At 44.5% G+C, this 25,014-nt stretch overlaps 1 protein-coding gene across 1 annotated transcript; it reads right to left on the minus strand.

Moving 5' to 3' along the window:
- Nucleotides 1–848: 848 nt before the first annotated feature.
- SHE (Src homology 2 domain containing E) lies at nt 849–23,435 on the minus strand. The gene is made up of 6 exons (XM_076000183.1): nt 22,458–23,435; nt 20,171–20,297; nt 8,004–8,318; nt 6,535–6,688; nt 5,570–5,689; nt 849–4,265 (listed from the first exon to the last, which is right to left on the minus strand). Exons 1-6 carry the CDS (start codon nt 23,058–23,060, stop codon nt 4,079–4,081), a joined length of 1,506 nt encoding a protein of 501 aa, XP_075856298.1. The 5' UTR covers nt 23,061–23,435; the 3' UTR covers nt 849–4,078.
- Between the last annotated feature and the right edge of the window lie 1,579 nt (nt 23,436–25,014).

The following is a 25,014-nucleotide window of genomic DNA, read 5'->3' on the forward strand; positions in this document are numbered from 1 at the left end:
ACCCTAAAGCTCAGTTGCTGGTCATGAGAAAGGAGGTCAGACATGCCTCGCCATGCCCCCTCCCCATTCTTTGTAACTCATTACAACAAGATGTAAGCTAAAGCTCAAACCACACCTGCAGGTCTTCAGTTTACTTAACAGATCACTGGAGTTTGGGTATATGTCCAGTATATAATTGGTGGCTAGTCTCTGATTAACACACTTCCTTATCTTAACACATTCTGAGCCTTTAAACAAAGCTTCATTTCTTTAACCAATTAAAAATCAAAGAATCTTTAAACCCACCTATAACCTGTAATCCCCGGCTTCGAGATGTCCTGCCTTTCAGGCCAAACCAATGTACACCTTCCATGTATTGATTTCTGACTTTACATGTAATTCCTAACTCCCTGAAATGTATAAAACTAAACTGTAACCCAACCATGGCGAGATCACTTGCTCAAGGCTTCTTGGGTGTGGCTCTCTGGGCCATGGTCATATAAATTTTGCTCGGAATAAACCTCTTTTTAAATTATTTTACAGAGTTTGGGTTCTTTTCTGTTGACACATCGCCATCCTGTGGCACAGGCCAATACATGAATACCAACTCAACAATGCACGGAGCCTTTACACAGTAAAGAATAGGGCTCCTTTTATAAATGCTTAAGAAAGTGCTTTGAATAACTTAAAAAGACATTTCTGCACCCAGTAGAGTGTAGGCATATCCATATTTACCTTTTTGTATACATATTAATATTTCCCTATTATTTTTTATGCATAGTTTAAATACATACAACTCCAGTGTTGAAATCCATCCTGATTGAAATAGCTATGGTATCAAAGTACATAGAAATGTCCTTTACCCTCTGTTCTTTTTTTTTTTGAGACAGAGTCTCACTCCGTTGCCCAGGCTAGAGTGCTGGGGTGTTAGCCTGGCTCACAGCAACCTCAAACTCCTGGGCTCAAGTGATCCTACTGCCTCAGCCTCCCGAATAGCTGGGACTATAGGCATGCGCCACCATGCCCAGCTAATTTTTTCTATATATTTTTAGTTCGCCAATTAATTTGTTTCTATTTTTAGTAGGTCTAGCTCTTGCTCAGGCTGGTTTTGAACTCCCGACCTTGAGTGATCCTCCTGCCTCGCCCTCCCAGAGTGCTAGGATTATAGGCGTGAACCACCATACCCAGCTTACCCTCTGTTATTATAGGCCTGAAACTAAGCAACTAAATAAACTCGCCCAGTAACCTGAAGCAGAGTATTTTTTAAGACAGAAGAGTGATAAAGGAGAAAGAACATAGACACAGCTCTATAGATACGCTAACTTCAAGGTGAATTCACTAATAGACATTAATCTCTCCAGAAAATGCCAGAAAATATACTAGGAGGAAGAATTAACTCCAAGGACTGAAGACTACAGGGAAAGACTTGCATCGAGACAAAATGACAAAAAGCCCAAGCATTCAGAGCCCAAGCATAGAGAACATGTCATAGAGCTTCAGATCAGCTGGCCCAGGAGGCTTAACAAGGAAGCCATTAGGGACACCCTGCTGGGCCTAATTGTTTTTAGAACATATGGTACTTTGTGCCACCACCCAGCTGTGAATTCCCTTCCTTTTATCAGCTTGTTTCACAACCTTAAGAAGAAAACATTAGCTAAACCCCCCTTCCACTAATTTACTGTATTTCTTCTTCTTATAACCTCCTGTGTGATTATAAAGGAGTGGACTATACATAAACCCGCATCTCCTCTGCTTTTAATTCTATAAAGAAAATAGCATGACTGTCACAGAAAAAACAGTAAAGAGGAAAAGCACAGTACTGGACATATGATGGAAGCTCAACAAATACTGTGCCAGGCTTGCTTGCAAAATACCGTTTCATTATACACTCATCACAGTTGCTGGGTATGAGCCCAAAATCATTTAGTGCACAAAGAAAAATTTCATAAAGCTTTTAGCATTTATTAAAATTAGAATAACTGCTGTATTTCCTTTGTAGATTAAGGTTAAGGAAAAAATAAGGTTTCCTTTCTAGAATGTTGAAATAAAAATAAGTTTAACACAATGAATAATTTGCATATAGAAGATAGACAATAAATATTTGTTGAATGGAATTGGAACTATGGGTGCTGAAAATTTTTTACAAATCTTGTACTACAGATAAAATACATGAACCAATAGGCAAACATTTTATCAGTACTTAAAAAACAAAACATTCTTTATTACTAAAAATCATTGAACTCCAGTGAGAAGAAGCTCCTCTTAAATTTTTTATTTTTTTTTGAGACAGAATCTCACTCTGTTGCCCTGGCTGGAGTGCCGTGGTGTCAGCCTAGCTCACAGCAACCTCAAACTCAATCCTTCTGCCTCAGCCTCCCGAGTAGCTGGGAATTACAGGCATGTGCCACCATGCCTGGCTAATTTTTTCTCTATATATATTTTTTTAGTTGGCCAATTAATTTGTTTCTATTTTTAGTAGAGACAGGTCTCGCTCTTGCTCAGGCTGGTTTTGAACTCCTGACCTTGAGTAACCCTCCTGCCTTGGCCTCCTAGAGTGCTAGGATTACAGGCGTGAGCCACCGTGCCCGGCCTTAAATTTTTAAAATCAAAGATCACAAAACCCTTTGGCTGATATCTTAACTGAATAAAGCAGCAAAAATTCACTAACTTCTAAATTATAGTAGTCAAATGATAACTAATAATTAGAAAGATATGCTTTCCTAAAAATGAACCAAATCAACATTTTTTTTATGTATTTAAGAGAAGTTACAAAAGTTAACTTTTCATTGATAACAGCACATTTGCATCTGGACCAGTTCTGAGAACCAAATTACAAACCCCAGAATACAGAAACATCTGTTCAGTTTTAATTATAGAGCCACTCACCATAGTATTCTTCTCACAGTATGCCATTCCTATTTTTTTCACAGTAAGTAAATAGGTGATATAAATTCATGATAAACCATAAAGATAATACTATGAATATTAATTTAATATCTTAAGTAATAGCAGTTAGAGAAAACCTCAAAATCTTTTGTACAGTGTAAGCCAGTCTGCTCAGCACAGAATGAGAGCATCTTTGCAGGCATTAGAGACTCAGTTCATACAACTAGATCCCAAACTTGTGTGTGTGTATGTGTGTGTGTGTGTTTCTTTTTAAGACTTACTAAAAATATAAAGCAAACCTAACTTTAGAGACAAAAATTAAAAATGATTCCATACCAACTAAAATGCACAAAGATGAAACAAAAGATATCAGAAGTTCTATATAATTATCCAATAAGAAAACAGTTGTTGAGCTTTGTAAATTTTTAGAATTTAAAAAATTAGAAATGAAATATTGGCTGTATTATTTCATTCTATAACTCAGAATTATAATAATGATGCCAATGCTTAATTACATCGATGATTCTTAAATCTGGGACATCTTCCTTCCTATTTATGCTTATATCACTGATTTGTTGAAAAATGATGAAAAAGTCCATAGAGATTGAGAAAACATCAACTTTTTTAGGAAGGCTGACCAACAAAATAATTCTTACAGCATACTCTAAAGTTGTGAATTTTCATGAACTCCAGAGATGACTTAGGACACTCAAGGGAGAAAGACAATTTTCTTGCCCATCATTCATATTTTCCACTATTCATCTATTTCCTCCAAATAAAGAGCCTGACATTATACACTCTTCTGGTCCACACAATCACACATAAAAGCAAAGTGTTTTTTTTCACTGGTTTGTTTAGAGACCAGGTATTCCAGGTACCAACAAACATGTTTCTGGAACACTTTAATGCTCCTGAACTTTTGACTTACCTTTCCTGAGAGTCGTCCCCTAAATAGAACATCCTACTCCAGAGGTGGAGACAACAGGCAAATTACAATTTCTTACTGTAGAACTACTTGACAAGGACACAAGGAATAGATCAGAAACCAAGTGTCATGGAATAAATTCAAGATCAAAGACTCTTGGACTTTTGAAACGAAGACTTCCACTTTCTGCTAGTTACTAAGGAGCAGTCCGGCCATGTCCGCTGAGATGCTGGTTGGGTGCTGATGTCTCGTAGGTGCCAGAGGCCCAGGGCTTTCAATGGCTGAACCTTAGTGAAGCTTGTTATGCACGGGGTAGAGTAAGGTCATGTGTTCTGCCCCTTTGAAAGGCAACTTTTCATTGGAATAGTAGTGTACCACTTCTGGGATGCTGTCAAACACAGCGCTTGTCTGATTCAGTGTGTATTTGTTGTCTTTGGTCTGAGCCACTATGATGTGGACACATCCTTGACTAGTCCTGGAACAACAGAAAAATCAAGAAGGAGACATGAACGAGTGAGCAGAGGATCCCTCCCCACTGAAAACAATTTCCTGTAAGATTCACAGTAAGTTGATGGGTTCTCATCCATTCCCAGAATTGTTCTATACAAACAAAAATGCATTCAACACTCTTCTGGAGCTGTCAGAAATTTCACAGCTTAAATGCATGTCGTCCTTAAGTTGTTTACTCGTATTATACATAAGCCATCAGGTCCTGCACCAGAGAAAACAATGAAACAAAAAGCCAAGATCCTTTTTGCCCTCAAATTGCCAAACGAGTGCTTTAGCCCACGCACCAGGCTAAGAGGAGGGGTAAACTCACCCTCTTTACCACAGCTAAAGGTACAGATACAAGGCTTCTTCCTCTTTTTTTTTTTTCCAAAAAGAACAGATGAATCACCATCATCATCACCATCATCATCATCATCATCAAAACTGTTTCTGGCCCCCCTCATCTGAAAAGACCATTCCTGGTTGTATATACTGACAGCTGGCACTGAAGGCTTAAAGATTTAATCCACAAGCGCCAATTTCAGGAACACAGTAGAGCTATTCCTGGTATTGTATATCTGGTGGCCTATCCCATTTTCTGAGCCATATTGCTCCAACACCTCCCCCGACCCCGGTTCCCCTCCAGTCTGATTGTTTCAGCTGCAGGGGCTCAGCTTCCTCAGGAAGGAAATGCTGTTAGGGCTCTTGACAATGATCCTCCAATAGAGCGCCACCGAACTCACAGAGCAATGAGAATTTCCATCATACACACTCCACTAGGCCTACCAGGCAAACGTGAATTTTCTGTGTATAATTAAACAGGGGGAGTAAGAGGCAAGTCAGCATTTCCTTCTTCACCAGAAGAAACTGGTATCAAAATTGCAGTTGGCATTTTGACAATCAACAGATCTGATTTATTAAAGCCCCGAGTACTAGGGAATAAAAGAAGAATGACTGGAACTATTTTTTTTTTAATCAGGGATTATTTCTCTACTGAGAGGCCTATTCCAGATTAGGTAATATACGGTAGAAATGGACTAATGTACAAGGAAAATTAAATAAGCCCCTCATTATCTTAATAAATACTGAGGCATTTACCCAATACCAATTTTGCATTCTAATCAAAGCGTCTCATATCCCACTGTCCAAGCAAATATATCTTTTTTTTCTGGCAATACACACCCCTGTGAACCACCTTCACATTATATCTTTTCTGACTGGTCATCTACCCATGTCACAGTGTCCCCTCTCTTTGGAGACAAGGCAAGCCCATGAGACTTAAATACTTACTTTAGTGCAATGGAGTACCTACTGTTTCCTGATTCGCTATTTCGAACCAGATAACCAGCTTCTTTGCAGGGCTGTAGTCGACTCTCAGCCTCAGCACGGGTAATGGCACCATGATACCAGCTGAAAAATGGGGGGTGGAGAAGGGAAGGCACCATGAATGTCAACATGCACCCTCCCATAAAGCATTATTTGAAATGAACTTCTGGTAGAAGCTCAATAGCCTGCACTAGATCCTGCTTCCCATTCAGAACAGACAAAATGCAGATTTGGATGATCGTGGATCACAAAGCCTATCAATCATATGGGAGTTAACAGGCCAGTTTTCACTCTGTATAGGAGAATGAGATTTAAAGCAAGGTTGTCAAGATATAGGCTCACGCCTGTAAACATAACACTCTAGGAGGCCTATGTGGGAGGACTGCTTGAGCTTAAGAGTTCCAGATCAGCCTGAGCAAGAGCGAGACCCCATCTCTACTAAAAGCAGAAAGAGATTAGCCAAACAACTAAAAATAGAAAAAAATTAGCCGGGCATGGTGGCGTGTGCTGTAATCCTAGCACTCTGGGAGGCCAAGGCAGGAGGATCGCTCAGGGTCAGGAGTTCGAAACCAGTCTGAGCAAAGAGCGAGACCCGTCTCTACTAAAAATAGAAAGAAATTAATTGGCCAACTAAAAATATATAGAAAAAATTAGTCGGGCATGGTGGCGCATGCCTTAGTCCCAGCTACTCGGGAGGCTGAGGCAGAAGGATCGCTTGAGCCCAGGAGTTTGAGGTTGCTGTGATGAGCTAGGCTGATGCCATGGCACTCTAGTCTGGGCAACAGAGTGAGACTCTGTCTCAAAAAAAAAATAAATAAATAAATAATAATAATAATAATCACGTAAAGTGGGCCAGTGTGCCCCCACCACGAGGCTGTCAGTAAGCTCCCAGGCACTGTTGGCTACAAGGGTCTGTGGGGGAGACTCACGGCTGCTTCTCCAGGGGCAGGCCTGGGTCCACTTTCTCCCCGTCACTGTGGTCCGAGAGGGCTGGCTTCAGGATCTTCTGAGTCCAGCTCTTCTGCCGGTGGTGCTGCCTCACCGTCTCCTCCCTGGCAGGTCGCTCAGATCCTTCAAACTGGACTGGAAGGAAGACTCCATTTAACATCAGAGGCCACTGAGGTGACCAATGTAAACTTCAAAGAAGAAAACTCGTTGCCTGCCTTAGCTCAGGAAAGAAGCACTTCCCCCTTTCATGTGAGCTGTGACACACTGCCCAATACCCTGGCTCACTGAGCTCCTGCTGTCTTTGATATCTGATAACACTGCTAGTCTCCCACACACAGCCCCTTCTGTAAGACACTCATCAGTATGACATATGAATAGAACATGAGAGGAAACCGCTTTAACATATTTGAGCACAGACTTTGAAAAATTCTTTCTTTTGGTATTTTTAGAATAAGAGACTACATGGAGTTACAGGTAATGATTCCTTGCAAGAGTGTGCAGCATTCTATAAAGCCAAACGAACAGTTTTTACTATGAAATAATAAAAAGAAAAATCAACTCAGAAGCAGAAACAAACTACCAAATAATACTTTAAAGATGCTATGGTACCTAGGTGGGACAGAACATAAGGAGATAAAATAGTAGCACACCTAGCAAGGTACTGAGAAAACAGCAGGTACCAAAAAGAGATTTGTTGAAGAAAAACAAGACTAAAACCAAAATAAAACTGATTCAAATGCTTGCTATCAAATAGACTACCTTCTCTGTTTACCCTTTACATTGGCTATCCTTTTAATTGCAAACCTGGCTTTCCTGTTAGAAGAGCTGCCCCTAACATTTTAAATCAAAGGCAAAGAAATTATGTGGCTGGCTAAGTAGAAAAACTATGTCTTGGGAGAAGCAGAAGGGAGAATTATCTATTGACAACCTACTTATCAACTTCCTCTTAAGTTATCTGAAAAATTCACACGTGAAGAATTGATTCCTTTAGAAAGATTTTCTAAACAAAACAAAACAGAAAATCTAGCTTCATGCAGCTTTGCAATCACCTCTGCCTGTAATCCATTTTATTCGGTACTGCCATTGTGGAACTAGGGATTGTAACAGGTTATAGGGGTAGCACTAAGCAAGGGTTAGAAAAAGCTGCTCCCACCAATCTGATAGCTTCGATGGTGGAAAAATAAACAACACAGTGATCATTAATCATTGAAGGCATTTCCAAAACAGTTGCACACTGAGAAGAGAAAGGAAAATAAAGGTATCGGTAAGGATAAAAAAATAAATGCAATATTGAGGGACCAACTTCAGTCCTGGTCTTTCAACCATAGCCAGATTCTCATTCCCTATATCAAATCCCTTGGAAAAAAGAGACCTGCAGTGAGGAACACCAAGGAAAAGCACGCGGCTGGGAGGCGGCTTCCGGGCAGGGAGGCCCGCGGCCCGCCCTCACCTGACAGCGCCCGCACGATCTGCTCCTTCTTCCACTCCCAGGGCTGCTCGTACTCCGCCGCCGGCCTCTCGTCGTTCTCGGGCAGCCGGCTGTCCGGGGGCCGCGCCTTCCCCTCGGCCCTGGGGCCCGCGTCTGCAGGCTCGTAGGGAGTGTCGTACAGCTGTGGCGGCTTCCCCAGGAGGTCCTTGGAACTGCGTCTTTTGGCCGAGGACGACTGCCCCTCTGACTTCAGGCCGTTCTCTCCCGGCTCGCAGGGGCTGTCCAGCAGCTGAAGAGCCTTCACCAGGGGATCTTTGGAACCGCGGCGTCTAATTTCTGAAAGACACGTGTCACACACAAGCCCTTGAAAGAAAAGGTGCCATAAAGCCTGGTAATTAACCTAATTGGCGCTTCACCTCTGACTGGTTGGAGGTGGCAGAGAGCTGCAAGCCTGTCCCCTAAGGGGCTGATGACTTCCCAGCAGGGCTGCAAATGCAAAAGGAAGGTGCCCACCACTTCTTCCTTCCAGTCGCCTGAGCCAGATAACGGAGTTAACAGGATCAACTTTTATTTATTTATTTATTTATTTTAGAGAGGGGGTCTCGCTCTTGCTCAGGCTGGTTTCCAACTCCTGACCTCGAGCGATCCGCCCGCCTCGGCCTCCCAGAGTGCTAGGATTACAGGCGTGAGCCACCGCGCCCGGCTCGGGATCAACTTTTAAAATGAGAGATTGTATCTGAAGACAGGCACACCTCCAGGGTGCCACTTGCAGGTGTAAAGAAGTGGCGTCAGGGCAACCTGTTTCTCATCCTGGTGTCTGCTCTGAGTACAGTTCACCTTCAGAGTTTTTACATTTTGTTAGGAAGCCCAGATCAAAGTATTTTAATAAAACTGTATAATAAGTCGAAAATGCATTTAATATACCCAACCTACTGAACAAACATCACAGCTTAGCCTAGCCTACCTTAAACATACTCAGAACACTTACATTAGTCTACAGCTGGGCAAAATCATCTAACACAAAGCCTACTTTACAAGAAAGTGTTGACTATCTCCTGTAATTAACTGAATACTCTATTGAAAGTGAAAAACAGAATGGTCGAATGGATAAGTGAAGGACAGTTTCTACTGAGCGCAAATCGCTTTTGCACTATTGTAAAGTCCAAAAATCATAAGTCAAACCATTGTAAGTTAGAGACTGTGCATTCAAAGCACTGTTCCATATGCACTGAGGGAAGATTCGTGCATTGGAGTCCTTGACTTTTAGGCAGCTTTAACATAGTAGGGAAGCCATAAACATTTACAAACAAAATGTATCAGCCTAATAACTGCAGGATAAATCAAAGCAAAAGAGGTGTTATAGGGAAAAACAATAATCACTCGACAGGTGACAATTATTGATGGCTTACCATGTGTTAGATGCTATTATATCCTTGATCTAAGAGCGTTTGATTTAACAGAAAAAAAAAATTAAAAGTATAAAATTAAAAGTAAAAAAAATAATTAAAAAAATAAACACTATTATAAGCATGTTGTAATTTCTACAACCACTCTATGAGGTAGACACTGTTATTTCCCCGTTATTATAGAACAGAAAACTTAAGCACAAAGAGTTTGAGGAAATTGTCCAAACCAGTGAGTGGCAAAGCCTGGATGCAAAAGCAGGAAGTGGGGCTGGAGAAGCCATACTCTTCCCCAGTACACTTGGACTGACTCCAAGTGGAAGAGAAATGGAGACGAGTTGACTTTGATAGAGAAGGTCATTTCCAGCGGAGGAAGCTGTACGAGTAAAGATATGGAGGTGGGAACTATAAAGGGATTGTTCCCATAAGGGGGAGTTGAGAGATAAATTTAAAGGACAGAAGGCCAGAGAGGAGAGAGGTTGTGGGAGAAGAAGCTGGAAAAGTAGACAAGCCAGGCACCAGAGTGTACAAGGTTTAAAGGCAAGAATAAAATGTTTTGGACTGTTCTGTATGTCTGTCATGCAGAACCATTATAAGTTTTTTTAACGGGGAATAAAAATTGTATTTGTGCTTCACTGGAACGCAACTCTAACCACAGTGTACAGGATGAAGTCGGAAAGGTATGGTCTGAACTGAGGGATAAAAACAGACAGATAAAACCTGATGCAAATTAAGCAGCCACCAGCCAGCCAGCCACAGTGGGAAGGAAGGAGCAGTATCTGGAAGCTGACCAGCCTGGGGTCAGGAGGCCTTGCCAGGTGGAGGTAGAGATGATTAGAGTCTGACAACTAGAACTGGGGCTATAGACCAACAGATGCATCGTGTTGTGGCTCTTCTAAGTGTCCACCAGGAAGTCTTCAATCCATCCTCCACCTGGCCATAGTCAAGGTGGACCTTTCTAAGCATAGACATCTCATCACTTAATACCTCATAAGCTCTCAACTGTTTACTGAGCAAGCACTAACTTCTCAGTATGGCACAAGAGGCCTTCTATGGCAAGATCACTGTCTCCCTCTCTAAATTCTTCTCTCAGCACCACCCTGTCCCTGTTCCACCATAATCCAGCTCTTCGCTCTAACCCAATGGAACTTCTGAAGTTCCCTGCACACCACACTGTCTTACCCTCAGTGTCCTGGTGATCTTCCAATCCTTTGAGAACTAACTCAGCCTCTCGTCTCTTGGGAGAAGACTTTCCTGCCCACTTTCTCCTCTGACACCTCGCAAGAGCTGACCAGGTGCCATGGCTGTGCCAAACCACTCTCACCTTGCACTTCTCCCGTTGTGTGGATTTATTTGTTGATGTGTGCCTGTATTTCCAATTTGGTGGAGATGGCCAAGGCAGGGACCACCACGTCTTGTTTATCGTTGCAGGACACACAGTTGTGCTAACTAACAATTGGGTGTGTCAGGTTTCAGTCTGAAATGTTGGCTCTTAGCAAGCTCATGGCCGAAGAATGACCAGATGCACCAAATTAAGGCAAGCACAAAAAAATGAGGTTTATTGAGGAGAGAAAGATAGGATTATAGAGTAAGAGCAACAAGTAGGTTTACAGAGCGTGATACGTATGCCACAGGTGACAACTGGACCCGCTGTCGCAGGAAAGGGAGAGCAAAAGGAAGGGCAAGAAGGAAAAGGGTTGGTTATGGTCTGCATCTTGTTTTATAGCACTCAGATTGGGACCTTCCTGTGGCTCAGACATCACCATGGAACCGCTTTGATTGGACAGTGAGGAGCTGCATGACCTGAGTCTTACTATGCATGTGGCTTCTAGGCCAATTTCTGGACTCTGTGGTATCCATGCTGCTTGGCCCATGGGCTAGAGAGTCCTCTGCATTCTTTTGCAGCTGGTGCACTACATTCTGATTGGCAGATTCATAGGGTATTTCCTCTTCCCCCAGATATGGCAGTCTCTCAGGAGAGGATTAGGGTGGGGCAGGACGAAGATGGGGACCTGGGGGCCAACCTTGTGCTTCTTCCCAGGTGGGGCAATTGCACCAAGGCAATAGCACCCACTTTCGTCCCTAGGAGACCAGAATCCCTCACTATCTACCTAACAGATGGATGGGTGGGAGGGGAGAGGGTGGGGAAGGAGTGCTAGAACTTCTCCGACAGGTGACAATGTGGGCCTGGAGGTGCACGTCAAGGAGCTACTCACAAACGGATGCCGTGAGTGACGAGAGAATGAAAGCAACCACCAGAGAAAAGGACTGAGAAGGAAAGAGGATCAAAGGCAGAACCCAGGACTCCTTCAGTTAAGGGTGGCTGGAAGAAGAAGTGCCAGCCAAGAAGGCTGAGAAGGAGGGGCCAAGTGAACAGGAAGAAGCACAGAAGACGTAGTGCTGTGGACACGAAGAATGGAAAGGCTTTCTATCTGCAACCTAAAAACAGGTAGGGTGACACCCTATGGAAAAGGATCATCGATTAACTCAATAAGACTTCTATAACAAGGAAAGCACAACAAATGAGAAAAAAGTTATTAAAATCAGGGCACTAAATTCAAAAGGGTGAAACTTGTGTACAGGGTGAGGTTACAGTCCTGCCTGATGGGGGCCCTGCCAGCAGCTGTCTCTGATTCTCCGCAGTGATGGCTCACGGAAATGACCTGGGGAACTGTAACACACACTGCTGTGTGGGTCCCCCCATCAGAGGTTCTGATTTAATTGGTCTGGGATACAGTTTGCGAATCAAGACTGTAAAAATTCCCCAGGTGATCCTAAAGGTCGCTAAGCCTGAGAACCACTTCCACATGTCCTGGGAGCCCACAGTCCCCTTCCCAGTTCCTCCTGTTCACCAGTACTGACTCTCATCGCTAGCCCCTTCCAGGAGAAGGGAACCACGTTTTCCCAAAACCTCCGCATCAGAACGTGGGAGCTGGAGGAGTAGCCCCCAGCCCCCAAGCCGGGCCAGGCCCGCGGTTGTCTGAGGTAAGAGCTGCATCTCCTGTCCAAGGCTCTTGACTCTCGATCCTACAGCTTTTTCTCTTCATTGCCTATTCTAGATGGAGGTATGGAAAACAAGAAACAAAAACATACTCTGTTCTTGGTTCAATTAAGATAAGGCTGGAATTTTTATAAAAGGACTTTTCTAAAGAACTAAGACAAAGGAAGCAGAAAGCACAAAGGAATTCAAAGGATGAATTTAGAATTTTTAGGTTTCTAATAGAAGCTTAAGTTTACCCTCAGTGTAGACCATCTGGCACAGATAGGGGAAACCCTTCCCCAAGTCCTCCCCTGCAATTCTGCCCCAGCTGAACTAAAAGGGGAGTTAATTCCAACCTTAAGATAGTAATCCCGGCCGGGCGCGGTGGCTCACACCTGTAATCCTAGCACTCTGGGAGGCTGAGGCGGGTGGATTGCTCGAGGTCAGGAGTTGGAAACTAGCTTGAGCAACAGCAAGACCCCCGTCTTTACTATAAATAGAAAGAAATTAATTGGCCAACTAAAAATATATATAGAAAAAATTAGGCCGGCGCGGTGGCTCACGCCTGTAATCCTAGCACTGGGAGGCCAAGGCGGGCGGATTGCTTGAGGTCAGGAGTTCAAAACCAGCCTGGGCAGGGGCGAGACCCCATCTCTACTATAAATAGAAAGAAATTAATTGGCCAACTAATATATATAGAAAAAATTAGCTGGGCATGCTAGCTCATGCCTGTAGTCCCAGCTCCTTGGGAGGCTGAGGCAGGATGACTGCTTGAGCCCAGGAGTTTGAGGTTGTTGTGAGCTAGGCTGACGCCTCGGCACTCACTCTAGCCTGGGCAACAAAGCAAGACTCTGTCTTAAAAAAAGAAAAGAAAAAAGAAAAAAAAAAGAAAAACAGAAAGAATAAAAAATTAGCTGGGCATGGTGGCGCATGCCTGTAGTCCCAGCTACTCAGGAGGTTAAAGCAGGAGGATCCCTTGAGCCCAGGAGATTGAGGTTGCTGTGAGCTAGGCTGATGCCACGGCACTCACTCTAGCCTGGGCAACAAAGTGAGACTCTGTCTCAAAAGTAAAAAAAAAAAAAAAAAGATAGTAGTCCTGCTCACAAGGAAATTTCAATAAGTATGCATCAAAATTATTACATTTTAATGTAATCACGGGACTACACCCTATGAGTCATGGGGCACCATTACTCACACCCTTAATCCTAGCACACTGGGAAGCTGAGGCGGGTGGATTGCTTAAGGTCAGGAGTTCGAAACCAGCCAGAGCAAGAGCGAGACCCCGTTTCTACTAAAAATAGAAAGAAAATTAATTTGCCAACTAAAATATATAAAAAAAATTAGCCGGGCATGGTGGCACATGCCTGTAGTCCCAGCTACTCAGGAGGCTGAGGCAGCAGGATTGCTTGAGCCCAGGAGTTTGAGTTTGTGTGAGCTAGGCTGATGCCACAGCAGTCTCGCCAGGATAACAGAGTGAGACTCTGTCTCAAGAAAAATAAATACATAAAAATAAAATGATTACAGTGAGTAGAATCTTGACACGTGCGTTTGAGGTTTTACTCTAGCGATGAGGTCCTTGCATTCTATTTTAGACAGTCTGTGCACACTTGAGAGTTCTGGGAGAGGCCTTGGAAAGCATACAACTGAGGCCGTACCTTTCTTGCAGGGTCCTGGGATTGGGCAAAACCTGCAAAGTATTATCATCTTTTGAAACAAATGTTTAATTGGGGGGGGGGAGGGCTTGACAAAGCCCTCCCTTCAAGGGGAGTAACCTTCCAGTCCATTCCAACACCTGGCTGCCCCCAACCTGAGGCGCCATAGAAACAGAAACAATCGCGGGGCTGCAAGCCGACCCTTCCTGCAGGGAGAATAGCCCCTGACGTGCAGAGCGGGCTCCAAGAGGAAACGAGCCTGAGAAGGAGGAAATGGCAAGAGGAAGCTACACCCTGGCTGCCGATAGAGGCCATTTACCACGGCAGACAACAGAATGCACTGGACGGGCAGCAGATAAACACTCATTTGCAGCCGGGGCTGAAACTGAGGGCTGACCTGCACCCATTAAAATGTGCAGCCGGTTAGTGCGAAACATAATAGGGGCTGAAAATTTTCCCTTCTCAATCCCCAACTTGGTGCACATAATTATGCTGTTCACATTTAAAAACACAGCAGAAGACTTAGACTTCCTCTTACTAAATTAATTGTAGTTAGCAATTAATATTGCTCTGTATTGTCTGGAATTCTCTTTGAAAAGGAAATTCTCTCTGGAGTGTCTAAATAATGGCTGTATTTACTGGGTATGCATATACTGGGTGTGTTATACCCAGCATCTTACTGACACTCCCCATAAGGCAGTGACAGATGTGTGATCCCATTTTCACAGGTAAATAAACTGAGGCCACAGTCATGCAGTAGTTAATGGGGGAGCCATTTATTACTGACTTGAACCCACGCTTTATGGTCAAAGATTTCAGGTAAAATGTCAATTTCTAATATACTTTCTCTCCTAGCCCATTTCATGTTTCCAAAACATTAGACTTGAGCCTCACAGAGCTCTATTTTCCTCTTGGGTTCAGAAACAGGGCTGTTACAAGCACAGAAAGACAAATATCGCATGTTCTCACTCAGATGTGGAAGCTAAAAAAATGGATCTCATGAAGATAGAGGGTGGACTAGTGGTTACAAGAGGCAGGGAAGGCTAGTAGGGAGGGAGGATGAAGATCAGGTGGTTAATGGGTACAAACATATGGTTTGGTAGAAGAAAGAAGACCTAGTGATGGATCAGCAGGGTGACTATAGTTTACGATAATCTATTGTACATTTCAAAATAGCTAGAGGAATTTGAATGGTTCTAGCATAAAGAAAAGACAAATATTTAAGGTGATAAATATCCCAAGTATACTGATTTAATCTTTACAAATTATATGAATGTATTAAATTATCACATGTACCCCCCTCAAAAAGTTTCCACCATGCAATACCGTTAACGATAATTTTAAGCTCCACTGTGTAAATAATCAAGTACAATGATTATTCTACCAAGATAGCATATATTAGAAATCAATCCAAGTCCTCTGGATAGACATTAATAAATGGATATTAAAATGTAGCTTTAAACTAAATAAAATAATAAAAAAAGAAATAGGGCTTTTTTATTCACATCTTTTATCAGTGCTCAAGCTTTTGATTTAAAATTACTTTAATATTTTCTTATGGAATAAATCTAAATATCTGAACAAAAGCAGGTATAGTTCAGAAACCCTGAAATTTAAGAAGGAAAGCAAAAAATTAAATAAATCAAAAAACAGTCTTCATTTGTTTTTTTTTCCATTAATAGATTTTTTAATGGAGACCTGAACAATGAAGTTCCCCTTTAGATATCACTATTTAAACAAACCAAAAAAAAAAAACCATTTGGAGGCAAAAATAAAATTTTAAAAACAGTCTTCGACCATGGCTCAATAGCTAAAACCAAAGCTTGCTGAATGACCTGGTATCTCCACTTTTCAGTCGTGTAATCTGAACAAGTTATTTAACCTTTCTGAACCTAGGTTTCCTCAACTGGATAACAGACACCCACTTTACAGGGTTGTTGGATTTAGTGAGGAAATTTGGCAAGTTTGGCATCTAGTAAGACTTCAACTTATGGCTATATGCTACCAACTGTGAGAAGAATTCTCATGTCAACTTACAGCTATCTTGAGGAACTTCTGATGACCCATCCAATGCTAAAATTTCAGTTTGGTGGCTGAAACGCACATTGCTAAATTATTATTTTTTTATAATAATGCTAAATTATGTAGAATATTTCAGCTATTTAGCTAAAATGTTCCTGCTAATTTAGCAGGAAACCAACAGAGGTTTATGCTAATATTGCCTTGTATTCATAGTCACATCTTTTTATAAACAATCTTTTGGATAAATTTAAGTGATCATATATTAATAAATTCTTAACTTTTAAAAATTAAGAGCAAAGTTTTGGGGCATCTAGGGAGCTTGTGTCCGACAGTTACTTGGCCATAGGAAAACCACGAACTCCTCTTAGCTTCCCTTTCCTCCTCTGCTCCTGGTGAAGATGTTGATTCTTTTTCTCCATTTCATGGCATTTATCACACTTTCAATAACTTATCTTTTTTACTGGTGTTAGGTCTGTTTCTCCTTTAGGTTGTGAGAGCCAAAGACAGGAATCATGTGGATCGGCTTCCTGCATGCCCAGAGGCCAGCACATAGAACATAGTAAAAAAACCCCTAGGAAGTATTTGTTGGATGTTACAAAGTAACACACGAACAGTATTCTATATGCCCAAGATACTGTTAAAACCAGGCATGATGTTCCCATTTCACAGGTAGAAAACAGCAAATATACAGAAAATGGCAATACAGATTTAACTGATCCAGTTATTGCATATTCATTAGCACCCTCTCCATCTCCTACTGAAATGAACTAAAAAAAAAAAAATCCCTAATGTTTCTCAAGAAACATAGGAAATTTCCATACTTGGGCTTGACAACCAAGCACACGAACAAACTGAATAAAAAAGTAAAATGTTCAAAAAACAAAAACCCAAGCAGCAAATATTTTATTTCTAGCTTCCAATAAATGCACTTCCTGTTATTCTGTCCAGCTGTGTAACCTATGGGCAGAGTAAGAGGAATATTCTTCTACATTGATTGAGAATGTGCTTTGTGATATTTGTTTTATTTTATAGAGACAGGGTCTTGCTCTGTTGCCCAGGCTGGAGTGCAATGGCATCATCACAGATCACTGCAGCCTTGAACTCCTGGGCTCAAGCAATACTCCTACTTCAGCCACTCCAGTAGCCAGGACTATAGGCACCCACCACTACACCTGGCTAATTTTTAAAATTTTTTTTGTAGAGACAGAGTCTCACTATGTTGCTCAGGCTGGTCTTTTTTTTTGAGGCAGAGTCTTGCTCTGTTGCCCAGGCTAGAGTGCCGGTGGTGTCAGCCTAGCTCACAGCAACCTCAAACTCTTGAGCTCAGGTGATCCTCCTGGCTAAGTCTCCCGAGTAGCTGGGACTACAGGCATGCACCACCATGACTGACTAATTTTTTTCTATATATTTTTAGTTGGCCAATTAATTTCTTTCTATTTTTAGTAGAGATGGGGTCTCACTCTTGCTCAGGCTGGTTTCGAATTCCTGACCTTGAGCGATCCTCCTGCCTCTGCCTCCTAGGGTGCTGGGATTACAGGCGTGATCAGGCTGGTCTTGAACTCCTGGCTTCAAGTGATCCTCCTAGCCTGGCCTCCCAAAGAGCCTGTATTACAGGCATGAACCATTGCACCTGGCCTGTCATATATACTGTAAATGAAGAAACTTTAAAATCCACTAACATACTTTTTTTTAAGTTAAGAGCAAAGTGTATTAAGATCACTAATTTAGAAAGTTAATAATTTAGATTTTAATAAATTCAAATTTATTTACCAACTCAATATATTAATTTTGCATCCCTAAAGGAATTTATTTGCATTAACTGTTTAAAACAGAGCCTAGAACATAATAAAACACTCAAATTTGATAATGCTAGCTATTATTATCACATTTATTACATGTTGGACAATTTTGACTTTTAAATACAATGTTCTTGGTGAGTCTGAGTGGAGAGATGCCCTACTTACGGGTGAAGTTTACAGTGCTTTTGCATACGTCATTGCAAGTGTGTCCTGACACGTGGTGTTGGGCAGACCACTCAACCTGGAGGGGGAGATCTGGGTGCTAATTCCTGCTCCAGCTCTTAAAAAGTATTGTGAGCATAGGCAAGTCCAAATCCCTTTGATCTTGTGTTTTTTGTTTTTTTCCCCGGTTGCAAGAGGAATAGCATTGCAGTCTCCTAGCTTTCAGAACTCTTGAGGGAATCATGAGAAAAAATTAAAAAGCTATATTCAAGCTGGGCGTGGTGGCTCACGCCTGTAATCCTAGCCCTCTAGGAGGCCGAGGCAAGAGGATCGCTCTAGGTCAGGAGTTTGAAACCAGCCTGAGCAAGAGTGAGACCCCATTTCTACTATAAATAGAAAGAAATTAATTGACCAACTAAAAAAATATATATATACATAAAAATTAGCCGGGCATGGTGGCACATGCCTGTAGTTCCAGCTACTCGGGAGGCTGAGGCAGCAGGATTGCTTGAGTCCAGGAGTTTGAGGTTGCTGTGAGCTAGGCTGACGCCACAGCACTCTAGCCCGGGCAACAGAGTGAGATTCTGTCTCAAAAAAAAAAAAAAATGCTATATTCATGTTTAAAAAACATAGCACTTTTCCTACTATCAGTCTGGTTCCTCAAATCGACAGCTGGTACAATATAAACGACCTATTTCAGCTAAAGAGAAATGTCAGAATAAACTCAAAGGATGAAGGTGAATCAAAATTAAGCATTAACTTTTTTTTAAAAAAGAAAATCCTTTTCCTCAATTTTATGTAAAAGTAAATCTGTTCCCCTATCCTTTTTAAGCCTCTGATATTTTTTAAAGTTCTGACTAAGTTCATTTTCACTTCCTTTCATTCACAGATTTCATTAGGGGTCACAGTCCAATGACCGTTAGGGTCACAGCCTGGCCAGGGTACACCCTCCCCAAATGGGACACCTTATCTCTGTAAGCAGAGAAGCAGGAAACAGAGCCGAGCTTTCCTGTTGCAGCTCCGTGTTCATTCTGAAGCCTGCCTTGGCCCTTCCAGGGCGCTGCCGCGACCCTCTGCCCAACTCTTCTGAGACTACACTTACGGAACCTCAGCTTGACAGCCTTTCAATCCGTTTTAAACAGAAGAAACAAAGTCTTTAATGTGTGACCAATTACTCTTCTCCCAGGCATGAAACCCACAACATTCAAACAAGGGTCCCTTGAGTCAGCACTCAGAAACTACGTTTTTCATTACGGATGGAAGAATATTTAAGGAAGATTAGGTGAACCAATAATTTACTTTAAAATTTATGAATACATTTAAATAACTAGTTTATATTATTTTTATTTAAGTATCATTTACACCAACTTAAGAGAACTATGAATAAATGGGAAAAGTTTGACACCAAAAATAACGGAGTGATCGTTTAACTCACAAATTGGAATCGTTGTAACTTGAAAAGTTACAAGATTAGTCGAGTTTGGCTTTAGGCGGTTTGCCTTGAATGGCTTGGTTTATGGCAGTGCTGTTAATTATTCCTTAGTAATTAAATTTTTTCTCTAATGTTGTCGAACTCGTTGAGAAAATCTTCCACTACAATATAGAGAATCATACCATGTTTGCATCTCCTAACAACTTAAAATTCCTTAAATATGTTATTTGTCTCTTGGTATAGATTTATGATTCCCATTAAGGATGTCAAAGCTTCTGAAAGTGGCCAAGAAATGTATATAAACAATCTTAAAACTCAAGTTCAGACGGGGCGTGGTGGTTCACGCCTGTAATCCTAGCACTCTAGGAGGCCAAGGCGGGGGATCATTTGAGCTCAGGAGTTCGAGACCAGCCTGAACAAGAGTGAGACCTCTGAGCAGATCTACAAACTCACAAATGTCATATTTCAAAGAACCAGAAAAACCTTAAAGACCCCTGCAAATTCTAAAACTCTGAAGGATACTAAACCATAAAGGAAGTTAGTTTGAAGAAAGGAAGATAAACCATAAAGGAAGATAGTCTGGCATTAGTTTTGGGTCTAATTTCTCTTTCTTCCAGTCAGCAGGATCTGGTTAAATCGCTTTTAACCTCTTCCCCAAACACATACCGGTTACTATTTTACAAAGCTCCAATTGAGTGTGCAACTTCAGTCCCTATTAAGCAGAATCTGCTTACAAACCTGTTATCATCTGCTGTGCATCATAGGGTTCCATGTAACCATCATTCTCTCCTACTCTCTCTGCATCTCTTTGACCCTTTGTCCGTTTGGCATCATATGGGTCAGCATAGTCTTCTAAAATGATGACCTGTAAAAAGAACAAGGACAGTTGCTAAGGTCTTCCACATACCAATATGGTGATGGTATCCAAATGGCTACTGAAATTGCCTGCAGATCCAAACCAGCTCCTGACAGCTTTTGCACTTGATGATGTATCCCAGTTGGACAAACATCTGATATTTTTTTGGAGTAGTGTAATTGATTTGCAACAATTCATCTAATCTCTTTTACTTGTCCACAAAGCTCTTTTTACCTCCCTTTCTCTCCACAAGCAATAAAGCATCTGCTGAGTTAGAGGGTAGCAGAAACGGGTACTGGGGAGTGGACGGTGTCTAGGGCTTTACACAGCCCATGCTTTGGGTTTTTTAAACTCCATCAGCTGACTCAGTCACAGTGAGTCAATCAGTCCTCCCCTGGCACTGGCTAGGCACCAGGCGCCATGCAAGCCAGCCAGCAAGCCATACTTCCTGTCCTCAAGGAATTTCTAACAGCTCTAAAGAGACTGGCTTCATCAAGGAGAAACAGGTCAGGATTCAACAGTGCTGAGAGTTCTAGGTTCAACAATTCACAGGCAAACTGACTGTCACAGGCTATACATCAGTTAGAGTTTTGGTCAGAATTTGTGTCTGAAAGCATCTATTTTTCCCAAGTTAGAAGCTGCCTGGAGAGGCGGTGCAATGTTTCTGCTCTGCAGCAGAGTGGCAACACCGGAGGTTAAGGAACCCTTCTCAGAGAGGACGCTCAAGGCCTTGCCCCACAGTGTGGTCACATTCTCCAACGAGTTCATGGAGCAGTAAGTACCACTGGAGCTGGCAGGAAGGATTTCTGCCAGATAAATGAGGGAGATGTGAAGAAGAGGGAACGGCTTGGATGTGCACCCTCCGCCTGGAAGGAAACAGCCGAAGAAACCTCAGACACCCAGGAGTGACAACCATAAAAATAAGCAATCTCTGCAGAGGACTGTGATTACCATTCACTCACTCAATCCATCTTTCTCGACTGCCCGGCAGGTGTACTGCAGTTGCAAGGCACAGCGAGGGACACAGGCATGCTACTCAGCCCTTGGCTTCAAGCTGCTTATGATCTAGCCAGGGAGACCCCAAGTAACATGTGAGCTTCGTCCGTCTTTACACGGCTCTCTGCTCTGTGCCTGGCATGGGATGGGCACGCTGTAAATATTTGTGCAAAGAATGAATGCAGGAATGAGCCTAAGTGCCCAATGCAGGCATGCGTGGTATGTGTCACAGGCTCCTGGCTCCATTCAGGGAGGCACCAGGCTTGAAGCCCAGGGCCAGAGAAAATTAAAGTTCCCATGTGACGAAGTGATTGCCTGGACTGGAGTCTAAAATCTCAGCTTGAGCTCGTCTCTCCCTTTCACGTAGGAAAGAAAATAAAAACAACCAAACCAAACCAACTCATGGCTGTGAAATCAGAGAGGCCCTTCACATGTTCACACTCCTTAACTTTCCCACATTGGACAGCACCCAGAAAACCTCCAGTGTGTAAGCAGCAGGAAACACCTTCTTCTCTCCTCATCTGTGATTTCCTCAAGAGCATTTCCTTGTCGTATTTTGTATTCCCCACAGCCCTCAGTGCCCTGTGCCCCTTATCCCATATGGCTGCTGCATAACAAATGTCCACAGAATGAATGAAAGGGCAGTAATCTTGGAGTGTTGCTGAAGCTCCAAGAAGCCCTTTACTAGGTAATGCGGAGAATGATGGAACTTCCAAATCCGCGGAGAGGGCTGGCCCACCCATTTCCTGAAGCTTTGAAATCCATACTTACATGGTTTAGAGGTTACTACTATTCCTTTAGCTCAAGGATAAAAGTCATACACAAGCCTAGCTTTGGAATTCCCCTGGATATCAAAATTAAAATAAACCACATCTATAAACGGGTCAAGTTTAACAAAGCAGGAATATCTCAATCAATTACTCTTCTAAACTGCTAACAAAATTAAACGAATAGTACATTTTTGCAAAGCTCCCCACCTCCAGAATAAGGATTTTTCAAGATAAAAAGTCTAATGACTTTGAATGGCCACTCAGGAGTCACCGAATGGTGTAGGGGGGAAGGCCTAGGAAGCATGTCCTCACTCTCTCTCAGGTATAAGGAAGCCCGAGGTGTAGCAGGCTCGCTAAGCTCCCCTTCCACTGAGAGGTGGTCCAAGGGAGGTTGTGTTCTTACCGTGTCTTGCTGCTTAGTAGTCTTGCCCTTGTCCAGCTCGGGGCCCAGGGAGGAAGGGGAAGAGGACGCGGAGGAAGAGCTGCTGCTACTGCTGCTGCTGCTGCTGCCGGGGTAGCTGCTCTTGCCATTCTTCTCCTGAGTGTCCACCTTGATGAGCCTGTTGATGTAGGTGCTGCAGCCCGAGCTCTTGGTCGCGCCCCGGTGGGGCTCCTCCTCGGCGGCCCGGGAGTTCTTGCGACCCTTGCCCGCGGCGGCCTGAATCAGACCCTGCAGGCTGTCCCGGGACAGCCGGCTGTCCTTAGCGGGGCCGACGCCGGCCCTGCCGCTCCCCAGCTCGGCCGCCGAGTTCTTGCGGCCTTTGCCCGGGGTGGGCGCCGCGGCGCCGCCGGCCTCTGAGTTCTTGCGCAGTTTGCCGCCGCCCCCGCCCCCGGGCTTGGCCCGCTCGGACACGGTCTTCAGGTTCAGGGGGAACTCCTTGAACCACTTTGCCGCCATGAGGGGGGCCCGGCCTGTCTGGCTCAGGAGCGTCGTGGCCGCGGAGCAGGCGATCGAGGAGGCCCAGCCCAGACACGGAGAGGCACCAGGGGTCGGGGGCCACTGCATTCCCCGTGGCTGGGGCGCTGGAGGCCGCGGCGAGGCCCCGTGACGGCTGCTCCGCGCGCCCCCGGCCGGCCGTCGCCCACGCCAGGGAGGGTGGTGCCCCTACGGTCCGGGGCGCCGAGCGGGCGGCCGCTGGCCTCCGCTCCGGACACGGACGGCGACAGGCACGACGCACCGGGGCCCCGCCCGGGCTCGTCTTCAGCGCCTACACAGCCCGAGGGCACTGCGGCTCTCCGGAGGCGGCGGGCGCCGGGGCTTCCCCCTGCTTTTCCTCCCGCGGTGGGAGCGGCCAGGCCCACGGAAGCCCCCTGCAGCCCTGCCCACACTCCCAGGGACTAGCGGGACGGAGCGGAGGCGGCGGGAGTGTCCCGGCGGCGCGACAGCCGGTGGACGGACGGCGGGCAGCCCATCCCCTCCGCGCGCCCCTCCCCTCCCAGGCTGGCGCCTCCCAGCCCCGCCACCTCCAGCCCGGAGCGGGAGCGGCGGGGTGAGCGCCACTTGGGAGGCGGGCTCCGGGGGTGCCTGCCCGGGAGAGGGCGGCAGCGGCTGCACGTGCCGACCGGCCGCGCCCCCGCGAGCACAGAGCCCCAGCACTGCTGCACAAACAGCCCCTCTGCGTGGGGCCTTCAAACGCGCGCGGGAGTGCGCCACGTGCCGCTCGGGCCCGAAGGACGCCCCTCGGCTAGCGCAGGGCCGGGCGCGCCTCGCTCCTTCCCTCCACTCCACTTGCAAACTTTACTTTGGGGGGGGGTAGAGGGGGCACAGCGGTCACTTGCTCCCGCGCTCGTCCCGTTACTCCCCTGGGGCATCGCCACGGGGACCAGGCCCTTCCCGCCCGGCCCAAGCCGCGGCCGCCCGAGGATTGGTCGTGACGGCCGCCCCGCCCAGCGCCCGGGGACCCGGGGGAGGCGGAGCGCGGAGGGAGAAGGCGCGAAGGATCTGCGCTGGCCGGGCCGCGCCCGCCCGGCTGGGAGAGGAGGTACAGGAGGTACGCTTGCTGGTTCCAGCGCTCCCCCCCACCCCCGACTGCAGGGCGAGGGGTAGCGGGACAGGGGCGTTGGCAGGCACCAGTGGAAATTGCACCCCCCATGGAAAGGGTGGGAGGGCGCGCTGTTACCGCCAGGGCCGTCGCTCGCGCGCGCCAGGTGGGAGGGACAGCCCTGCGCAGTCCCTAGCGCTTTGGGCACAGCTGTAGGGCACTTTACGTTAAAAGACGCCTCTGCCATTGCCCCCCCCTCCCTTCGAAGTAGTTTAAGAACTTTTTGGTTTAAAAAACTAAGTTGAAACATAGTTTCTAAGACAGAAATCTTTTAGTTTGGCAAACTAAATGTGCTGCCGGGGCTCACGCAACGCGTTCTAAACCCCGATATACAAGCCTTGGAAACGGAGCGATCACAGCCACCGTGGGCTTCATTTCTGTGGGTGGTGGTTTGCGAGGTGGGAAGGCGAGAGAAATGCGTGCTCATTCCGACCATTCTCGAAAATGCATCTGGACTTTTTAAAAAAAGCATTATTTCAAAATCATTTACATACCATAAAATTCACTTTTTAAAAGTTGTGTACACTTCAAGGGCTTTTAGTATATTAATAGTACGGTATGTTTATAGAATGACCAACGACACATTCTAATTTTAGAATATCTCCATCCCAGAAAGAAACTTTGAGTCAGTTAGCAGTCCTTCCTCATTCCCCTCTTCCACTCGCCAGCTCTAGGCAGCTACGAATCTACTTTCTGTCTATACAGATTTGTCTATTCTGGGCTTTCATATAAGAAAAGTGGAATCATACAATATGCAGCCTTTTGTGTCAGGCTTATTTCCTTTAGCATCATTTTTGAGATTCATCCGGGTTGTAGTGTGTATCAGTACTTTGCTCTTTTTATATTAGGAAATAGTATTCCACTGGATAGATATACCATATTTTATTTATCCATTCATCAGTTGATGGACATTTGTAT

The sequence above is a fragment of the Microcebus murinus genome, chromosome 2 (assembly GCF_040939455.1).
Source record: "Microcebus murinus isolate Inina chromosome 2, M.murinus_Inina_mat1.0, whole genome shotgun sequence".
Lineage (NCBI taxonomy): Eukaryota > Metazoa > Chordata > Mammalia > Primates > Cheirogaleidae > Microcebus > Microcebus murinus.